Below are 20,833 nucleotides of genomic sequence, written 5' to 3' on the forward strand. Positions count from 1 at the left end.
TAAGATTGATAAATTTTTTAAATAATAAGACAATCGAGTAACGTTTAAATATCTAAAAAAAAAAAAATACAAAAATGAAATTGTGACGAACTTAGTTGATACATTCTACACTCAGAATGTCCCAAAGAACTGAATTATCCAAATAGAACTTTTTTCAATATTTATTTAAATTTATGTTTCAAAGGGAATTTTAAAAAACAATTTACATTATTTCGTCGCATTTCTCAAATTTTTGTTTTACGGAGTTAATCGATTTGCGCAAAATGAACTCGTATCATACTGCAATGGAGATATATAAAACCCACATCAAATTTCCCTCCGCGATGTCCTCTTATTTCCCTCTAGAAAACATTTGCAACGCGCTTCCAGTTTCCAGAATCACGCGGTGCAATAATAACACCAGTTTCTCCATTCTTTCAGTGGCAAGACTGTTCCCCGGGACAGTTTCCAAGCAGCAACAATTTCCCATTACCGCGGCGTCGCGTTATTGCGGCCCGAAAGCCGTAAAATTCTCTCCGTTTAGACGCCAAAAGCGCGCGTAATTATGCGACTCGGGCCCCCTTAAAGCAACTCCGCGGTCGCGACTTTCGCAAGAACAACGCTCGCGGTTTTGTCGCGAACTCGAGGATATTTCCTGTCTCGAGACGACTTTGCGGTCGCGATTTTAATCCAGATACTATTTATTTGCAAGGTGGGGAAGACGTGGGCGGAGGGTGCTCTATTGTTCGCGGAATTTCTCGCGGTGGAATTATCGGTGTCTCGGTGTAAACCGCGAGCAAACCTCGGCCGAGACGTTCGTAGTCGCGTTACGAGCGACCAGAGTTTCTCTTTCTTATTGAAATGCTAATAATTCCATTTCTCCCCTCCCGCCTTTCGCTATTTCTGCCTTATCTCTTCCGAGAGCGTGATTCCTGCTTGCCAACGATATCAGGGGCGGACGGTGCCCTCCTTCCGGTGCGGAAACACGTTTCTTGGCGCGGTGGACCTTGACGGGGGCCATCTTATCTGCTGAAAAATTTCCAAGGGGGTGGAAGATGGGAAAATGTCTTTGTTTGAATAGGAATTAAAGTTATCTTTGTGGAACTAAATATTCTACCGTGGGCGGGCAAAAGTTAAACGTTATTGTCCTTGAAATAGTCCAAGTAAACTTTTTATTATAAATATGTACATGAATAAACTTTACACGTGTACATACTTCTAATGAAAAATTTATTCGGAAACATCAAACCTGTAATTTAACTTGGGCAAATTTCTTCAATAGATATTGTAGCTGCGAATCCTTATGAGACTGACTGTATGCACCACGAAGCTTTCTCCTTTATAACATCATTTTACCTTCTCCTATCTTAATTAATTTATCACCCCGCCTCGTCTGCTTGATAATTCCCTTTTTCTCTAACCTTCCAAGGTGTCTTGTCTCAATCTTCCCTTTTAATTTACTGATCACCTTCTCCCCCTCGCGCACTTTCGTCGAACAGGGGTAAATCTCGGTTGTCAGTTTCGATGAAGTTCTGGAATCTCTTGAATCCTTTCACAGCCTCCGTCTGCATGCCTGCTAATAAACTTAGACGCTCGTCGTATTCTCGCCGCGCTGCGGACGAGACACTCCCGAGATTGCATTATCCTTGACACGTCGACGTCGCGACGCCTCCTGGAGACGCCTGTCGACGCGTTGTTCGGTCCCCGACGCGCTCAATTTCGTTTTTACCCAAGCCTCAACTTGGAAGAGCGAGGGGTTTCCTTTAGAAACCAACACGAGTGGAATAATTCCGTCTAATTTCGATCTGGAATTCTCCGGTTTGTCATTTCTCTCTTCTCTGGCGTCTCAGTCCCCCTCATTACTCCTGTAATTATGAGCCATTCGCAGAGACTTCGAGGAAAACACCTTTGTACCCTACATTTCTACATTATTATTTTCTGTTTAACCTCCTAAGTTCTCACTTCCTTTGAACGCCATTCGGTCGCCAACGACCGACGTGGGTGGCGAAATTGAAGTCGGTTATTACGTTTTCTCAATTTTTTCACGGAGCCCAGACGAGCATTCACGAAGGTTAGAGCGGCATGAAGTCTTTAACGACCTGCAATTAGGCGTCGTTAAATCCCTGAAATCGCCTGGGAGCCTTTTTTGAAACGTTTCCGAGAGGTCCGCCTGACTTTTCGGTGCAGCATGTCCATCGACGCGGGTGATTCGCCTAAACGCGTCTTCGTACGTCATCAACTTTGATATTAAATGTGCTGATAATGCAAGGTCACGGTATGTTTTTCTTCTGGTGGGAACCATGCGGATAAAATGCCCGGAGCAATGCTAATTAGCAACCGAATTGTTTTCACAAATTGCAAACCATTAACGAGCTCCGATAATAATTCAACGGTAATATTGGATATAATAATGGTAGAATAATAGGAATTACGTCGATTGCGAAAATGTTATACCGTAATGTTACATCTTGTCAAAGGTTCGACCCAATTGTTGCTGAAACAACTGAATAAACGCGTCACGGTTCACCTGGTCAAAAACTTACAACACGTATCGGGCGATTTAATTGATGATTAATAATTAATCTTATGCAGAAATCCGCGCGTCGAGTGAATTTACCTATTTATTTAAACGGGTCGTAACCCTCTCTTTATAAACGTTATTATCAACCGAAGTTAAACATACAAATTATGAACGTATTAAACTCGGGGAACTAATCACGGATTTAAATGATCGATAAATCATGGCGTTCGTTACGAGCATATTAATGACGATTAATCCCAGCTCGGTGTAATTGTATCTAGTATAATCGAGATCGAAGCTTTTCAGATTGAATTTGATCGTTCGTCGAGAAGTTTGGACTCTTTTTAAGCTTCACACGTTGTGTCTCGGCCGAACGACCTCGTCCACCTTCCTCGGATATTTTTAAACGTTTCGGGACGATCGACGAATCCCAGCCTCGCTGGCCAGTCCTCCGTGGATCATCGCTCGATTTTTTTCCTAGTCGTTCCAGTCGAATCGCGGTTCCCAACTCGCTCAGGTATCTCTGCACGCGTGCCTCGGTGTCGTCTCTGATTAAATTCCACGCGCAGAATCAGAATTTTCATATTTAACAACTTTCTGTTCAAACATTCTCGATAGACCAGGAACAGTGATCTGGAATATAAAGTGCCGTTGGAAACTATTAGACACTTGTAGAACTTTCAAGGATAGAGGATATATTTGAATGCTACTTTTCTTGGAACATCAAACCATTGTTTATTTTAATTTTGAACCTGCACGTTATTGGCCTGCAGGTGTTTAAACTTGAAAAGGGATTTAAGGGTGTTAAAAATCTGAGAATCTTATGATATATAGCACTCCTCTGACTTGAAATAATAGATTTTGGATTTATATGTCCTATTGACCACGGAGGAATATCTAAAGAGTCGTCAGAATATATCTCGAACTAAAATAGAAGGCCTACATTTTTAAATACATAATCCAAAGAGCGTGGCCCCCGAAAACACTCGATACACGTGCCCGATACTTTGAAGCGACGCTTGTATTGTGAAGTACCGCATGTTTGTGCTATCCTCGTCGACTCGGAAGCTTTCAAGAGGACCGTTCGATCACCCAGAGAGCTTGGAGGGCTCGCAAACGAACTTCCTTGGAGTGTCGCGTCCTCGATTTCTTAAAATATCCGGACGTAAACGCGGCTACTTCATTTCTCATTCCTCTGCCGGAAGAAGACAGACTTCCAAAGACGCGCCGCTAACGAAACACGAAAAGGGAGAAAAGGGGTCTGTGTACCGTGGGCTGAAAACGAGTCGAGTCCACCGATCTCGCGAAACTGTGCCAAGGAGCTGGCTTCTTTCGATCGCCCTCAATTTCCTCTTCCCTCGCACGCGTTTATAAACACGTGTGTATCGTCTCGGGACTTTCACCCTGCTGAGACTCTACAGTAGACTCCCACGCGTCGACTTTACCCCATTTGACAGAATCTGCCACGCTGGAACGCTCAAAAAGCGTTTCATTCTGAATTTTTCACTTGGATAGATGACTCGCAAAAATCTGTTTGCATCGCGCGTCCTCCTAGATCGCATCAAACTCCAACAAAAGTCTCGACCTGTCGAGATCGTTCCAAGATCCTCCTCCCCTCGCAGATAAGACGTTGTTCGTTCCTCAAGACAAACGTAATACGTCAAAGTTTGATCATCAATTCCAGAGACACCGTTTCGCTGGCACCAGTTCAGCGTTACCAAACTTCCTCGAAACTTTGCAGCGATCGATCACTCCGCCGCCATAATTTGTCACTGATTGCGAAACAAGAAAAAAAAAAACCACTTGGGGCGGGAGCAAACAATAATTACTCGGAACAATTTCCTACCGCGAAACTCGTTAACAACTCGAGGACTCGAGGAAAGATTGCCAAAGCGAAGGACCAACAAATTTCTGGCTAAAGCGAGCGATTCGAGTCGAAAGCGGAGGGGTGCTCGAGTTCGTCCCGGATGCGAGGAAGATGATGAAGAGTGGGACCAGGCACAGTTCCGGTTCTGCGTTGAGAGATCGGCGGAAGTACGCGGAACGAGATGCCGCAGCAAAAGTTCCACTGCGGCGGTTGCAAGAGCCGTCTGCCCGACTTGACCAGCGACATGTGTCGTCTGTTGTCCTACAGAAGCCTGAACGGGCTTGCCAACGAGAAGGAGAGGAGGAGGAGGGACGAGGAGGATGGGAAATCTTCGAGCACGATCGTCGAAGACAAGGTAAGACCCCGAGTTGGTCGACTTTGGTCGATCATTTTGCATTGCGAAGGAGATCGAAGCGATGGAATTGATCCTCCACCGAGGAAAGATGCTGGGAGAGCTCTTGGAACTGTACTGTAAACTTGCAAACTGCGGAAAGTACTTGGATGCAGTTGGTAATGGATGCGCTTTGATCGAGGTGCTTCGGTAAACAAAAATGAGATCGATCGGGTGTTGAGTTGGAGGAGTAAAAATAGTGGGAGATAGTAGAGAGACCATTTTTTGTTGAATATATTTACCGTTAAGAGAAATAGTTTCAAATACTCTGTCAAACACATTTTTGGAGGGCCATTGCCTTCAATTTTTATTATTTCGAACGACCAAATTTCAATTAACATTTTCGATACTGGAAAGCCAGAAGTCTATTGTAAACGAATGATGAAATTTATTAGATTCTTATTATTTGGAAGGAATGGCCTACGTAATTTCTTTTAATTGTCGAGCCATTTTAATTGTCGATTTTAATATGCGATCCACGCCACACGGGCCACGCGTCACGATCTCATTAGAGATCGTAATGGCGGTCCGATAAAATTAATGATTTCCATAGAGTACGTAATTTGTTACAATTCGAGAGACGTTATTACGCCTTTCCAATTGCTGAAATGCGTAAAAGTTGGATTCGCTGAACGAAACCTTAATTCGTCTGCCAGCGACGCATTAGTTCCCGGTGGCAAACTGTAACTCGTTCGAAAAGTTTCACCTTGTAAATTCGAGTGCCCGCAGATGGGAAAATTACGTCCACTCGACGAATCAGTAAAGTTACATCGGCATCACTGACGGGCTGCAAGAATTCCTCGCGTGGAATTGCGATTTTAACGAGTAGACTTTCGAGTAGAATTAAAATCATGAGAACTCAAAAATACTTGGAGGGAGGGATGATAAATTGAGTCAAAGCACGTTTTGCGTGAATAATCCTTTCCCAATTAAGGTAGTGTTCGAATACTTTCGAGCGGCATTCTACTTTGCCTTTTCCCCTCGAATTTTCCAAAGTCTCGACACGTTCGAAGGCGACAACGAAATTGTTTCACAAAGAATAACTGGGAATTCCCGCGATCGTTTCGACTGGGAAAAGGGAAATCGAGTCGGCGGGGACGCGGGGATTCGATTAGACGTTTCAGCGGCGCGAATTGGGAGAGAGCACGGGACCGGAAGTGCCCAGGGACGACTCGAAAGTTTCCTCAGTCGCCCGCGGGGGCGATTCGTGAAAGATTCGAGGACGAGTTCGTTAAGCGAGTCTGCGAGGACGAAAAGTTTCGTTATCTGAAATGAGATCTAGGAGCGTAGCCGATCGCCGTCGGGAAACGAATTAAAAATTCGCGGTGCGTTCGCCATCGAACTCTCGTGGACCTTACTGGAAAATTCAGTTGGCATTCACCGTTAACCTGTGCCATATTTCTATTTCAATTCCACTTAGTTTGTTTCTGTGCCTCCGGAAAGAGTGTAAAGCGAGAATGTTTATATGAAATCCAGATGATGGGTGTTTGTTAGTCTTCGAATTTAAATACATAGTTTTCCAGTCGTTTTCGCGCTCGAATACACCTTCGAAACGCAAGGGAAATATTTGTTTAATTCGACCAGAAGCTTTATTGTTCGTTGGTGGTTCTTCTCTCTCTCTCTCGCGCGTACTGCTTCTTCTATTCTTCTTTCCCGAAGTTTCTATTTCGGGGGTACTTTGTTCGATATTTATGAATATTCGAGAAAACCTAAGCTCTCGCACGGAGAACGCGAACAACCGGAACCGAACGAACCAGTTCCCCTAGGAATTGGATTTCAATTTCGAGTTCCCATTCCCATTCAGCGTTTATGAATTTCTAAATAACACCGAACGGCGTCCTTGCAAAATTGTACATACTATAGGACGTGGGGGCGGGGAGGGGGGGGGGGTCGAGACAGGCTCTCCGACGCCAACGACTGTGCCAATTTCCCGGATTGACGTTTCGCAGCCCCATTCGAAACGTATTCAAAAGGGCGCTGCATCGAACTAGCCGTTTTGTCTAATAAATAGAGAACGTTGCTTTACAGCGCTCTCGCGTTTTCATGGAAACTTCCAAAATCACATTTCGAACCAGAAAACTTCGCAATAATCCAGAGCGCTGGTCAACGTTTTATCCAGAGGGTAATTCAGACTCAAGACGGTTGCGAATGACCCCGAAGTAGGCCAATCGATAAGCAGTATTCAAAGTATTTCGAGCTTCTAATCATTCTACGTAATTTTCGACAGAATCGAATCGATGAAATCGTGTCAAGGATTATTTCCTTAGGAAACGTAATTTTCTAAACTCGTGCCTCCTCTCGTCCGAGCGGCCTAGAATGCTACCCAAAGCGTTAAACAGATGCTCGCGCGCGAGCCTTGAGGAAACTTAACACCTTCGCGTGCAACAGGAGCTCATAAATAATGCATGCGACGTCGCACGGTTTCCCAGTCGCGAGACGCAAGATGCGTTTAACATCAGGGGAAGGTCGCGGTGCGTGTCGAACGCAAAAACCAATTTGGATGTTGGGCGACACTGAAATGCGCTTAACGCCGTTCTCCGCGTCCTCGCGGCTAGCCTGGCGAACTCCGTTGCATGATTACGGTCACGTAAAATCAAGGATCGCTGAGCTACGCCTCGATGCTCGCGTGATTCGTTTCGATTTTAAACTAGGCATACGTATGCTTCGTTTTAATGTTAACGAGACTTTTGCTGTCGTTTTTATTGCCTGGTATTATTAAACAGGTATTATTAAATTATAAAGTTCGAACCATGTTTCGACCAGCCACCTCATGCATCGAGAGATCGTTGATTAATTATCCCAAAATTCCTCGTTTCGCGCCAACCACGATCAATTGGAAAAGCTCCAAAGGCAGCGAAACATTAGCAAACTCGAAACGCCTGTGAAGGACTCCCGATATCTCCCAGCAAACTGGGACATCGCAGCTGGGGCGGTTGCATTCGTCGGTCAGGCCGCAAAGTGTCCATTAATTGCGGTCCTTTATCAACAATCGCCGACAATCACCGACGAGCGAAGTTTCGAAGTGCCAGCCTGTCGATGCGCTCTCGTGGTTTCGTCGAGAGTGCAACGGAAGAAAGTGCAGCTGCAATGGGTCGATTTGATTTCCCGCCAATGGTCGGGCCTCGTTTAAGCAAACCGAGCCGAAACAACTTTAACCCCGACTTTAATTATTTTAGAGGAACAATCGGATAGTGCAAGAAACTTACATGAGTAGGATTTGTCGTGACTTTATTCGCAAGTGCAATCGAATGCACTTCATCAGTGTTCTCGATAAAATTGTATTCAAATACCAGATGACTGATAAACCCAATGATGGTTGGTGTCGAAATCGAAAGAAAGCCTTCCTTTTATTTAGTTTGTCCTTCAGGGCTGACTTTTGGTACGATTTTTGGAATTCACGAAGACTCTTCCCATCGGAAAAGTATTTCGAACGTCCCAACGGGGATATAAGTACGAAACTGTAGCTAGGGAAAAATTGGTCGAATGGTATCGAGATACACGGGCACCGAAAGACCGCGAGTCACCGTCTACGATTTCGATATTCGAGACGAGAACACGGCAGGACACGACTATCGATCCGTGGGACTCATATTTTTCCGCAGTGCTCCGCAATAATATCGCCATTTATGTACGGAGCCGACCGCAGAGCCGATATCCGCTTCCCTTTACGTAACGCTGCCGAGCTCGACTTTAATTTCCAAAGTCTGAAGTCTAAAAAGTGGAATAATATCGGAGATTTTGTAAGAGAGGACTTTTCTCAAGAATTCATTCCAGTGAAACTAGCGGACGAGCTCGTTACATTTAGTTTTTATTTCAAAGCTGATACATCGTGGAGTCGTAACAAAAACTTGTTACAGGGTTGCGCAACTAAATACGGCGTACAGATTAATTTCCGTTCGTGCAGCGCGAAGTTAACTTCTCTCCTCTATCGTTAATATTTCGTGTACGGCTTCCCAGATTCCTTTCCAAGAAATCCCTATTGGATGCTGCCCCATAAATTACGTTGATTGCCTTTCGACCGGTTAAAAGTATTCCAGATTGGCGATCGTGTCCCTTTAATTTACATTGAGGCGACCACACAGGTCTGAATTACCGCTGATTGCTTGCCAAGCAAACTGCAACAAAATTTAACGTCAACCATTTCAGACCTGAATTATTTTCTTTTTCTCGCACTAATCGTAATATCATTTTTGGACTAAAATTAATATAGACAAAATGTAAAGAAAAATCCTAATAGTGTAATTTTTTATTTCTGGCGGAGATAAATAAGTAATTGGTAAGCGATCCGATCCGAGCTTTGATTTAACGTCTCCACGCGTTTGGAGAAAGGGGGATGATTTTCAATTATTTACCAAAGGATTTCGAGCGTGGAAATCATGTGAAAAGTGTTCCGGAACGTTAACTCGCTGCTTAATCGCAATAGTCGCGAGCGACGGAATTGCATAATAAACGCGATTCAAAGCTGGCACAAAGCTCCCTGCGATTTATCTCGGGCTTCTCGAGCGTGGCATTGGTACTTGAACGCCCGCTGTAGACTGGAAACCGTGTAAAGCGGGCTCTGGGTGGCGCAATATCGTTCGTTTGTCGCGTTAAAGGGCAGAAGCGAGAAGGGACGCGGGGGCGTCGGGACGTTTGTCGACGTCGAAAACACTGGTCGGCGCGAGAAAACCGCTGCAAGGCGAGCGCCGGAGTAAAACAGAAGCCGGGTTTACGAATGTCGGATGGAGCGTGCTCCGCTTGTACAGTGTGCCCGAAGTCGGCGGACCCTTGGCATTTAAAGCCGCTCGTAACGAGGTAAACGACCGACGCCAAACACTCTCCTCGCGGCATTTTAAAAAGCACCCCAACTTTGGCAACTGATACACCGCGAAAATACTCGCCCCCTGTCTCTGTCGGCAGTTTTCGAGGATTTAACGCGTGCAGACACAGACGCGGGGGCGGTTAGACGTTCCCCCTTGAGCTGGTAATTGAGAAAAACGATGAGTCGGAGTCACGCTGGGTAACGATCCCCAATTATGAAGCACGAGTGGACGAATTTAAGGGGATGAGACGTCTTAATGACTTCGAAATGGAGTATCGAACACTTTTCGGGGAAAATGTCCTGTTCATTAATTTCTCAAGAGGATGACGCTACTGAGCCCGTCTAACCTATACTCGATGATTCGTGAATGAAAATATCACAATTTCACCAAAGAAAAAATTACTCCTCGTAGTTCGAGGCATGCTCTACACACACCCAAAAGGCACTTCCGCTAAAACGCATACTCATCCAATAAAAAATTCATGAAGACACCATTGAAACACTTTTCGTTGATACCGAAACAAGAAGCCATCAAGGGAATACAATTTCGTGCCGCGTCAATTTAAATGATTTGCGTATCAGTGCATCCCCCATATCATCGTCGTCGATTGGCAGGATGGATCCAATTTGCGCGACTGTCTCGTTGAAAGGAGACGCAGTTATTAAAACGACGTCGTAAAGAGCGCGCAGGTAGCTCGCGAGGGCATAACGACTACGCACGAGGTTGCTTTTAACAGCGGACGTCATATTTCTTCCTGCGTCCGTCTCCATTTTATCCAGGACGAGAAACGGAGAAACAGAGTAAATCGCACAGAGGGAAAGGCGCACTACGGGCATTTACCGTCGCAACTTCCTTACCATCGGGGATTAAGCTCCCGTGGGGGAAGTCGTAACTCAAGGAATCTTCGAGGAAATTCAGCTGTTTTCCCGTGGAAACGTCCTAGTTGCACCAGTGTTCGTCGACAATTACGAGGGTACACGTTTATCAGACGTCCTTCCCAGACTTTCTGAACACGAACTTTCATCCATTTCTTTCGCCTTTGACTTTACTTTCGCTTGCTCGTTCCACCGATAGACGAAATGGAACATGTAGAATCTTTGAATTTTAAACAGAGACCATTCAAGAAAGGACCCAAAAAATGTCCATCACGATACAGTTTCCGTCCGCAGAGATTTTTTTTCACGACTGGTCTTTCGATCACGCGCCAGGGACAATTACGATGCATCGCGACGTGCACCGACGCCCAGCACAGGATAGCACGTGTCTCGGATGCATCCAGTCGCGTCACAACGAAGCGGATTACCGCAAGATTGTTCATGAATATTTAAGGACCTCCGAGGCGCGGATAAAGGAGCCCAGTCCTGCGACGAACGTCGAATATCGAGCCTCAAGTATAAGAGGAATCTCTTCACTAACTCAATGTCCAGCAATCGATCAATTGCAAACGAGGCAATCTTTTACCACTCTCCCCTTCAGATTCATATCTGAACAAAAATTCAACTCGTTATGAAGGCTTGGAGAGTGGAAGAAAGCTCTCGAGTAATTCTGTGCGCAATTCTCGGACGACGAGGTGAGAAGAGTCTGTACTTTATTATCTCGACTCGATCGCGAGAAATCGAAGTGAAGTCTTCTCAAGGGGTAATTGAAATCATCCTGTCGCTGCCGTTAAGGCTAATTCCGAGGACTCCACCCGCGGGGAAAGCGTTCTCGTTTAATCAAATGGCCTAGTAATAATCCGAGTGCCGATCTCCTTCTTTAATTGTTCCCTTCCTAACGTCCGACGTCTCTCCTACTCCGAGGAAGAAGGTAAAACTGCTGTCGTTATTTCGCTGACTTTTCGTTCCACCACCGGAGTTAAGTTTGCCAATTACGAGCGAAAGATTCTCGAGTTAACGCTGCTCGAACTGTTCCAGCAGTTGAAAAGATTGGGAGTTAAAATCTCCATCGAAGCAATGTTTAAACCTCTATGACCCGAATTTTATTTCCGCGAACAACTCGCATGGCGTTTACTTTAATATTTTAGCTTTAGTAAAATGAATATCATACGCCCGTGAATCAATCGATCGCGATCGCCACAGGTGTAATTAAAACGACAGTTTCGCAAGTTTGTCGCGACGATGTGCGCGCATTTCGAAACGAGCACGTATAGCCGGAGTAATGCAAGGGTTACGTGACGCTCGTGAGCAAACGTTCTCGCTGTCTCGTAAAAACATGGAACTCCATAAAGCTTAGAGAGAACAACTTCTCCGTCGCGGAGTAGTTTCCACGCAAATTCTGCGTAACTCGGCTTCGACGAGTCGACCCCCCCGAAGAGGGCGAAAAAGTGGCTACTGCGAGTTGCTCGAACCTTACCTACTCGCGGAGGGAATCGATTCCGCTAACGGCGGAGATAATATTCGGATGAAATATCGCGGCAGTTTTCGTATCGATCCTAAACGACGCTAATAACTCCGATCCCCCGTTATCGAGGACCGAGAGAGGAGGAGGGACTTTCACGAAGTCGAGCTATCGAGGCAATTTTTCCTTTATTTATCCCTTTGCGTTGGAGTCGGCGTCTATTTAGAGGCGAAAAAGCGCCGATAAAGAACGACCGACGAGGTAACGCGTATCCTTTGGCTCTCTGTGGCGGGCTCTGGGTGGGTGTGTGAGGTAATAAAGGAAATTTCTGAAGGGGTTCTCGAGGCTGGACCCCGATAGTTCATGTTTGCACTTAATGTCGCTAAAGGAAATTGAGACCGCCCAACGATGCTTTGTTTTCTACTTCTAGAGACATCAAAATAGCAACCTCGACACGTGCCAGTACGTTGCGAGTAAATGACTAATTAAAATAGTTTACGCGCTTTTCTTTACGGTAAAGCGTAGGAGGTAGCTCGCTCCCCCATTGCCAAGAGACGACAACGACATCAATTCACTAGGTCCCTCCCCCAAACCCTGTTGTTTCGCCGGGTATAACGCATCGCCGTTTTCCGTCCGATTTATTGGCTAATCCGATATTTATTGGACGCTCGGCCAATTTCCAATTTACGCGGTGGTTAACTGCCACGGCCAGCGTCGGCACGTTAACTGCCAACGCGCCCAACTGCACCCACGAACAGGCTTAGCGTTATATCCGGTTTAATTGGATCGGGATTAAATTAACTTCCGGCAGTGATGGAACTTTAACGCAGAGATTCCTCGACCAACGTCGCCCGTTTTGCTCCCTTGTCGCGTTCGTCCATCGATTCCAAACCCCCTCCGGAGGAGAGTGTTGCCCGACTTTGATACCCGATTCACCGCTGCCGCCATAATTTTATCCGCCATTGTGCCTCCGCTGGCATTGTTCTCTCCTCGTTGTCGTCGGGCCCCTTTGTCCCCGACGCAGATTAATCCGTCGAAAAGTAGTTAATTACCGAGGCGCGCCGCATAATGTATCGATGATTTCGGCGGACGCGATTCAAAGCGGGCAATTAGGGTTTTAGGGGGAGGATTCGGGGTAATCGAGATGTCCTTTTTTCTGTTTGTAGAAATAGAGAGAGCTATTTGGTATTTATTCATTTTTGAAAGCGTTGAAGGGGGAATGCGTTGTCTATGTTTTTTTTTTTTTCAAGTAGAAAGGTTAGTCATTTGTGTATCCGAAGTAACATAGAAATTGTGTTTACACATCCAGTGAATCCTTCGCAAGGTGGATGAACTCTCCACCACAAAAAAAAGACCACTTTACACCATTCTTAAGAAGGTTCTACACCATTCTCCGTCCTCGGGTCCTACCCCTAACAGTAATTCACAATTGTTTAACCTCGGTAATTGCATCGAGTGGATAGCCACAAACGTTTACGTTACCACGAAAACGTTTACGTTACCACACCAAGCTCAGCCACCGTAAAACAGGGAAATTGTTTTAAAACACTCGCAAACATCACCAGCGTTTCATCGCGGTTCAGAATTCATTTTACAGCCAGCAAACAATCCAATGCTGCTTTCAGACTGTTCCCTCGACGTATCGAATATTAAACCGCTTTCGACGATTAACCGGAAACTATTCTCATCCCAGGCATCGCTCCGAGTGACGTTAATTACGGGCTGCAATCTTTGTTCGATCGGTGACCACGCGCAGTCATTCGCGAACCGTTCGACAGAATTACTGGCTGAAATTACAATTAGCGTTGTAATTTAATAATTCACGGCGGCGAACAATGAACAAAATCGCCGACAGGTGACGCGCCATTATTCCATCGAAAGGGCTGGGCCCCGGGAAATGAAAAATTAACGCGTGCAATATCGGATCGACTATCATCTACCAGTCGAAATTATTTCCCGACGCGGACAGCCATTCGGGATAGGTCAACAATTTTCTGAGATGGGAGCTCGAACCTGTAAAAGGATCTCGAATGTGTCGTAGGAACGTAAAAGCACTTCGTAGTTCAAAAATAACCGGGAAGTGTAGTAAGAGGGTGGATGAGTCCAAGCATGGTTTCTTCAGCTGGCAATTGCAAGAGTTCCACAGTTTTTAGCACAACTTAATATTGTTCGTTATAACTGGAGCTCTCCTGCTCTTAGACCTAAAATGTCAATCACCACCTGAATCTCTCTTATTTTATTTTTTTATTAATCAAACCTGAAGCACCAGTATCCGGATACAAGTCCTACATCACGCCTACTCGTTAGGAACCCTATTTCTCCGTCGAAATTCTTCGAACCCTCAACAACCAAGCTCCCGCGCCATTATTGTCTCAACACCCAAACATCTTACAACATCTCGCCTTATGCTTGGCCCCGGTTGCACCATGAAGACGCACGATCCCGGGTAATCCGCTAAGGGAAACCCTTTTGTCCGCGTTAAGGCGACGCGTGTACTCTGTCGAACACGCCGAAGGAAGCCCTTTGTCGTCTGCAGCAGAAATTACCTCGAATTAATGCCGCCGGCTCTTCCGAACATCCTCCCTCGACGTTTTCCCGTCTGTCTGCTTCCTCGTTGAGCTTCCACGACACTCGCGGTAGTTTTCGAGGCATTGTGCGGGCATTGTCTGCCGCTGGCTTCCGTCGACGGGTCGCGTTATATTTTCCAAAGGGTGGGTATCGTGGTTCGAGGGACCGCCGTGGCCGACGCAACGAAATATGGGGGAATGGTTTTGACGTCCAAGTGCACGGGGCGGGGAGCTGAGATTGGCTGATGGAATTCACGATAGCAGGGAACAATTTTAAGAAAGGAAGCTTCCCTTTGCGAGGGAGGGAACGTCAATCGTTTTGTAAATTAACCCTCTGTCAGGCAGAAGAAGTCTTAGAGTTGTGGCTGGAACTATGATTTATACAAAAAATACGATATGGGGAATTGTAGGGTCCAAGACCAAAGAGTTCTAGTTTTACCCTACTTATTTTACTCTACTCTTCCTTAGAATTTCCTCTGAATCAAAGAGTGAAAATGTAATTAAAAGCTTGACTCTAAATACATCCAGCTTTCTGACCCCAGCAAGTAAATAAGCAATCGATGGGCGACGGGGGAAATTTCAACTTTAATTGTCATTAGTGGCGTTCGTTAAACGACGACCGGGGAGAAGGTCGTGCGGCAGTCGCACGAGAACAGTCTTTATAGTTTTAATAGAACCCCCGACTGAATGCGGTTCGTTATCTCCGTAATTGCGAGCCAGCGTTGACCCAAAACTTTGAACGGTCATTCGCGTTCGCGCTCCACGATTCTTACTTTTCTCCGGCGTACACAATGCTCGCGTGGCCCTGGAAAAGTAGTCCACGATCGAACGGGGCCCCGAAACAAAACGTTTAGAACGGATGATGGCTGAAATCGCGAAAAATCAGGAGAATCCATCTTCAGAACACCGGATACAAGTTCAAATTCCTCTGTAGCACCTTCATCTTTATTTTATTACAAAACACTAATGATCCGTAGGAAGTCGTGGTTCGATTAGGCGAAGGAGTTCGTTCGCTCCACGTTGATTCGATAACTCTTCCCTTTTTGTATGCACGCTTCTCGATCCGCCTCGAATCAACCCTGCTTCCCTTTGTTTTTGTCCGAGGCCAGTTCCATCTTGTCCTCCGCTCGGAGCCGCGTTTTCTGGCGTTTAATTATTTCCACCCCGCTCCCCTCTCGGCACGTCCTGCGGCTTTTTGCGCGGAGTGGCGCGACGCTGGCCCCTTCGACGACAAAGTGCACCCAGGGAAGACAATACTGGCGCGATTCGAACTTCGTGTGCTTTGCTATACTCGGCACGGTGGCCCTCTTCTTGCGCTAAATCCTAACCCCCTTGTCAGGGACGTCTTTGTCTTCGATTTCGCTGTTCAGGCTACATCCGAGGGTTGTATTGACTCTCCTCCTCCAGGGAGGTGGCGAACTCTCGAAAGGGGTTCATATTTTATTTCGGATTGCAGTGACGTGGATTTCGTTGGGGTTGAGGGGTTGATACAGTATTCTCTCTGAGGGCTTTGATTATTTACTCCTTGGAAAATGAGGGCTGGAGGAATATATTTTTTTTTATCAGGTATTCACATTTTTGAAGTAGAATCCAGTGCGATCCAGTTAACGTAAAAAAGAATTTGAAGTCGTAGAATAAGACGCATTTAGACCTCGCAATGGAGGTGCCAAGAGGGAGTAAATCTTTGAAAAGTCACGGTGAAACGTGTCAAATAAAGCGAACCGGTAAAGATCCCTGGGAGTCGTTTCCCAGAACGACCCCCTGAATCGTTCCCTCGAAGTTGTAAATTCGATTCGCCTCACCCTCCGAGGGTGAATCTTACAGAGTCGGTGGCTTTGCCTCCGTCGCGACTAATTTCGATGAGACGATCGAATCCACCCCTCGGGGGCGTTTCTTGGGAAATATAGAACACGATGCAACGTAAGAATAATTATTATAACACCGTAGAAAAGTATGATTACTTAATAGCTACAAAATTCAATATAAATACGTCCCCTCTGTTTATCAAAATCTTGATCTTACAGCGTCGGTTTGAAAAATAAATTAATCGCCAGTCTCGGTTTGCCTCGGTTACGATCGACTCATCCTCGATCGCGTAGTCGCTGCGTGGGGTTAGAATCGAAAGCAGAGGAGCGCAATCGGTACCGCGGTAGCCTCTCTCTTACTCGCGGCGTGATCACCGACGTGACCGGATCGTCCCGCGATAGTACGACGCGAACAAAACCGTAAAGGTGAGAAACGAGTTCGGAGCAACGCATGCCAGGGGCCACTCGTGCTATTATCGTCCATTCACTCCGCCTAACGAATTCGTTTCTCGATAAGAGCTCGACGCAAACGTGACTCGCAGAATATTAACAAGCAGCGCCGTTCTGGACTGTTCCTCGACTTCGAGGCCGCAACTCACAGGTTCCTGATCTCGAGAGAGGAAAGGTTAGAATAGGATTAATTTATAGGGTTATTAATTAAAGCACCTCGGTCGTTAATGACCACTCGGTCAACGACTAGCCAACGGTCAATGGGACGACGAGTCGAGCGCGCTCGAAGGCGCCAAACCATTTGTCTTCCGCTTTCGAGGGGGATATTTCACTCCCGCGTTTCCGATATTTCCAATAAAGAGCGAAGAAAGCCTCGTCCAGGGTGAAAAACAACAAATCGACGATCGCGCGACCGAAGGTCTCGCTGTTTGGCTCGGGAGCGCTCTATTTAAAGGGAAAAGGCTGACGTCCGAGGAAAATAAATTTTCACGGACGTTTATTCGCCGGTGAACACGGCCGCGGGAAACGGTATTTCCGTCGCGCGAGAGCGAGGAGGAAGCATGATATACCGGCGTCGTATTGAAACGACAACGCCAGGCCTCGGAACACAAGCCGAGCAGTTCGAGGGACCCACTAAAGCGGCTTTTCTCTTCTTTTGTTTCAGGAATTGGAGAGGAGTTACACCCTCTCGACCCCTGGGGGTAGCAGCCCTGTCTGTTGTCCGCCCTGCAGCCCGCCACCCGCGCCTGCTGCATACATATCGAGCGCACGTGCGTCCTCGCGGAGACTCGGCGCCGGAAGTAGCATCGGAGGACCGCCGTCCCCGGAAAGGGATCCCTTGGGAAGACTGTTAAGGTCAGTTCGATCATCGTCCTTTTAAAACGGTGTCGTTCGTCTACGGAGTGTACAATCTGTGGCCTTTCGAGGCGTTCTAGGCGATCTTATTGTATATTCTATCTGGTAGGGTCGCTTAGTTTGCGAGTGATAGCAAAGTATGACGTTTGCGAACGTTTGATAAGAGTAGCGAGGAACCTTTTACAGAATCGATTCTCTGTCTAGAAAGGGATCGAAAAATTCACTGTCACGTTCACTCCAAGTCGTTATACATAGTTCGATAAGCAAGCCTCTTATGTCAAAATGGAGGACCTTCCTATTCGTATTTGCACGAGAAATCGATCCTGCCGGTTTAGTATTCTTTTAAATAGAAACCTAGCTGCAATTATTGTTATACTACTTGCTATTGAATACATAGAAAACTGTTAGCAATTCTATCATTTTTATGAATATACAAACTAAGTCTACACGAGTATATGGACATCCGTTTTCGATACTATTCTTCATCGTTACGAACAAAATTTATGTCCTCTCCAAGAGTTCCTGTACTTGTTCCATCCAATTGGCCCGGTCAGTAAAGATAAACAAGTCCCCGTAATCACGAGGAAATGCGCGTATCCGCGTCCTGAGCAGACGCAGGTCATAAAACCAGTACGCCTGGTCCTTCGGAGGCAATCGTCCGGAAGCCGTAAAGCTCTCAGCACTACCCATCCACGTCCGATCCTTTCCACGCTTGATCACCTTCCTACGGGCTTCCCCGGCTCGAAGATCATCAATCTTGGCGCGGCACCGCGTGTACAACGAATGCATCATTCACCGTGAAACTGCCACTTAGAGCGGCTACGGTTTCGTCGCTTGGGAAATTAACCAGTCACTCGATAAGCGAGCCACTTCAGGGAGGAACGTGGCCGCGTATAACTCGGATTAATTGGAATTTTACCGACGCGTTGTAAAAAAGTTGAACGTGGCAGGCTTTTAAAAGCGTTCGAGAGCGGTAGGCGAGTAGGCGTCGGGCGTCGTCGGGCCGATTAACTCGCGATTTGGTAATTCGCTGGAAAATGGATCCTGCAGGATTTATCGTCGAGGGAAACTCCAAGGCAGGGAATGTCGGATGGGTTAAAAATTTTATTAAACGAGAGAACCGTGCAGGAAAAGATTCAACGATGAGGTTCCTTCCGGGAATACGTAGATAACTGAGTGCTGCTCGACGTTGAGATGAATGCAATTCCCTTTGTCTGAACGTATATATCTCGTTCGGTTCCCTTTCTGGTCGAATCTCGACGCGAGGCCGTCGAGATTCGTTCTTTATGGCCTCTGTCAGATGTCTGCTATTGTTAACCCAGTTTTTCAACAGCTGAGAGTGTTAGCTACTATATCTACTTTCTGTTAGTCTATTTATTAATTAGTTTCAATTGTGTACATTTGGGCAGAGCTTTACTATGAACTGAAGTTTTTTTATCGATAAGATATTCGATTTTAAGGGAATTTTTATTATAACGGTACTCGGTTAACTACTCCCGAGACAGACCAAACCTAGAAAAATTAAAATAATTAGACTCCTCCTAAAATGAAAACTTCATCCATCCTCCAATAATTTCCTGAAAATCTCTCCCGATTCCTATCTCACGACAAGTACCACGTTCGCAATGTACTCGTCAGGTAAACATTCCGAAGGAACACGTTGCAATCGCTCGCATAATTGAGAAAATTCGCGAAGGAATTTCGTGCGGCCGACGTCGCCTCGGTTAAACTCGGAACTACTTGCTGCTTTCAGATTCCTGAAGACCTTCTACAGGGAGCTCGGCACTCGCGATCCACCCCATTTGCCGGCGTGGGCGTCGCCGCTTCCACTCGGCACCCTTTGTCCAGCGCACTTCCAGCCGCACCTGCAGCTGCTCCACAAAGGCGAGCAGGAACACAGACTCGAGAACATCAAGCTCGACCAGATCTTCGCCCCTGTCAGGGTGAGTGTCATAAATCATCCCTTGGAAACTACTTCGTCTCCTCGCGGCGTGGCGCACCAGCCGTTGACGCTCGCTCGTAAAACTTCCTTGCTGCGACTAGTTTGCGCGGCTGTCGCTGCAACGGACATTCCGGAAAACGAACCGTTGGGAGGGAAGGAGGAGAGGGGCGTGTGTGGAACCACCGAGTGGAAATTTCTGATAAGAATCCACCCCTGGTTCTTGGGGGGAAGGCGAACCTCGGCGACGGAATTCGCCACTCATAACGCGCGAGAAACTTGAGTTCTCAACTCCTGAGCCCCTGCTCTTCCTTTTCTCCTCGTTGAAAGTTTCTTTTCGCCACGGGAAATTTTTATCTGGTTGACAATCTGGATTACGGAGTTTTGGTTTAGTCGTGCCCGGGGAAAGGTAGATTTTAATAGCGGGATGACGTCCGGTGAGAAGTAGACACAGATTTGACTCTGCGGGCGAGTGGATTTTTATTCAGGGTCTGTTATTATATTTAATCCTCTATGAACCCGCGTAACTTTCTGGTCACATGCTAATACGTCGAGATTTTATCGAACAAGTTTAGTTTTTCCACAAGATGACGTACACAGTCAGTCCCATGAGTACATATTCGTTCCCTCTGTTTATCGAAGAAACTTGTCCAAATTGAACGATAGGTTTGATATCTTCATATCAATTTTGCATTATAAATATATACATGCTTGAAACATTAAGCTTACCATTTAATTTAGACAAATGTGTACAATAGAGATAGAGGGTGCCAATATTTATGGGACTGCATTACGATTGACAGCACCATCAAACTATAATATCAAAGTAAACGCCTTGCAAGTTGTCTGTAGAAACTCGGCATGGTTAGACCGAAACTAGAAGAAAATAGTAAGACGCGAACACTCGTCGTGTAATCTAGAGAGCTAAGAGGATTAAAGATAGCGCAACACCAACCACTCAACTGTCACAAAGTTTCCAGTTTCCAATCAACTCACTCGCAAATTCAAAAGTAAAAACAGCTTCTATGCAGCGAGGAAATTCGTGCTCGCGATACAAACTCGGTGCCAGCGTGTCGCAGATGCACCAAGACTGAATACTCCGAACTTCCTCTAAAGGATTTCATTTAGCATAGACAAGTACTTGGCGTCAGAGTCGATTTAGAATTCAGGAATGTAATTAGACAGTTGAGAATTATAATTGTTGAGAATTTTGAAAACTTGGTAGAAGTACTGGATTTGCCATTTGCAACTCTTTAAATTCAATCTTTCGTTATTGTTGATTGAGACCTAACGCATGAATGCTCAAATAATGTTTTCCGT

The 20,833-nt window shown here is 46.0% G+C and overlaps 1 protein-coding gene across 6 annotated transcripts in view; it reads left to right on the top strand.

Moving 5' to 3' along the window:
• The window catches only part of LOC128880045 (uncharacterized), a 170,845-nt gene that overhangs the window by 99,704 nt on the left and 50,308 nt on the right, over positions 1–20,833 (top strand). For all 6 annotated transcript variants that reach the window (XM_054129702.1, XM_054129701.1, XM_054129705.1 and 3 more), the window contains 2 exons: positions 17,384–17,574; positions 19,328–19,517. In XM_054129702.1, the coding sequence (XP_053985677.1) occupies positions 17,384–17,574; positions 19,328–19,517 (381 nt within the window). The remainder of the gene's footprint in view (positions 1–17,383; positions 17,575–19,327; positions 19,518–20,833) is intronic.

Source organism: Hylaeus volcanicus, chromosome 7 (genome assembly GCF_026283585.1).
Source record: "Hylaeus volcanicus isolate JK05 chromosome 7, UHH_iyHylVolc1.0_haploid, whole genome shotgun sequence".
NCBI classification, from domain to species: Eukaryota; Metazoa; Arthropoda; class Insecta; order Hymenoptera; family Colletidae; genus Hylaeus; species Hylaeus volcanicus.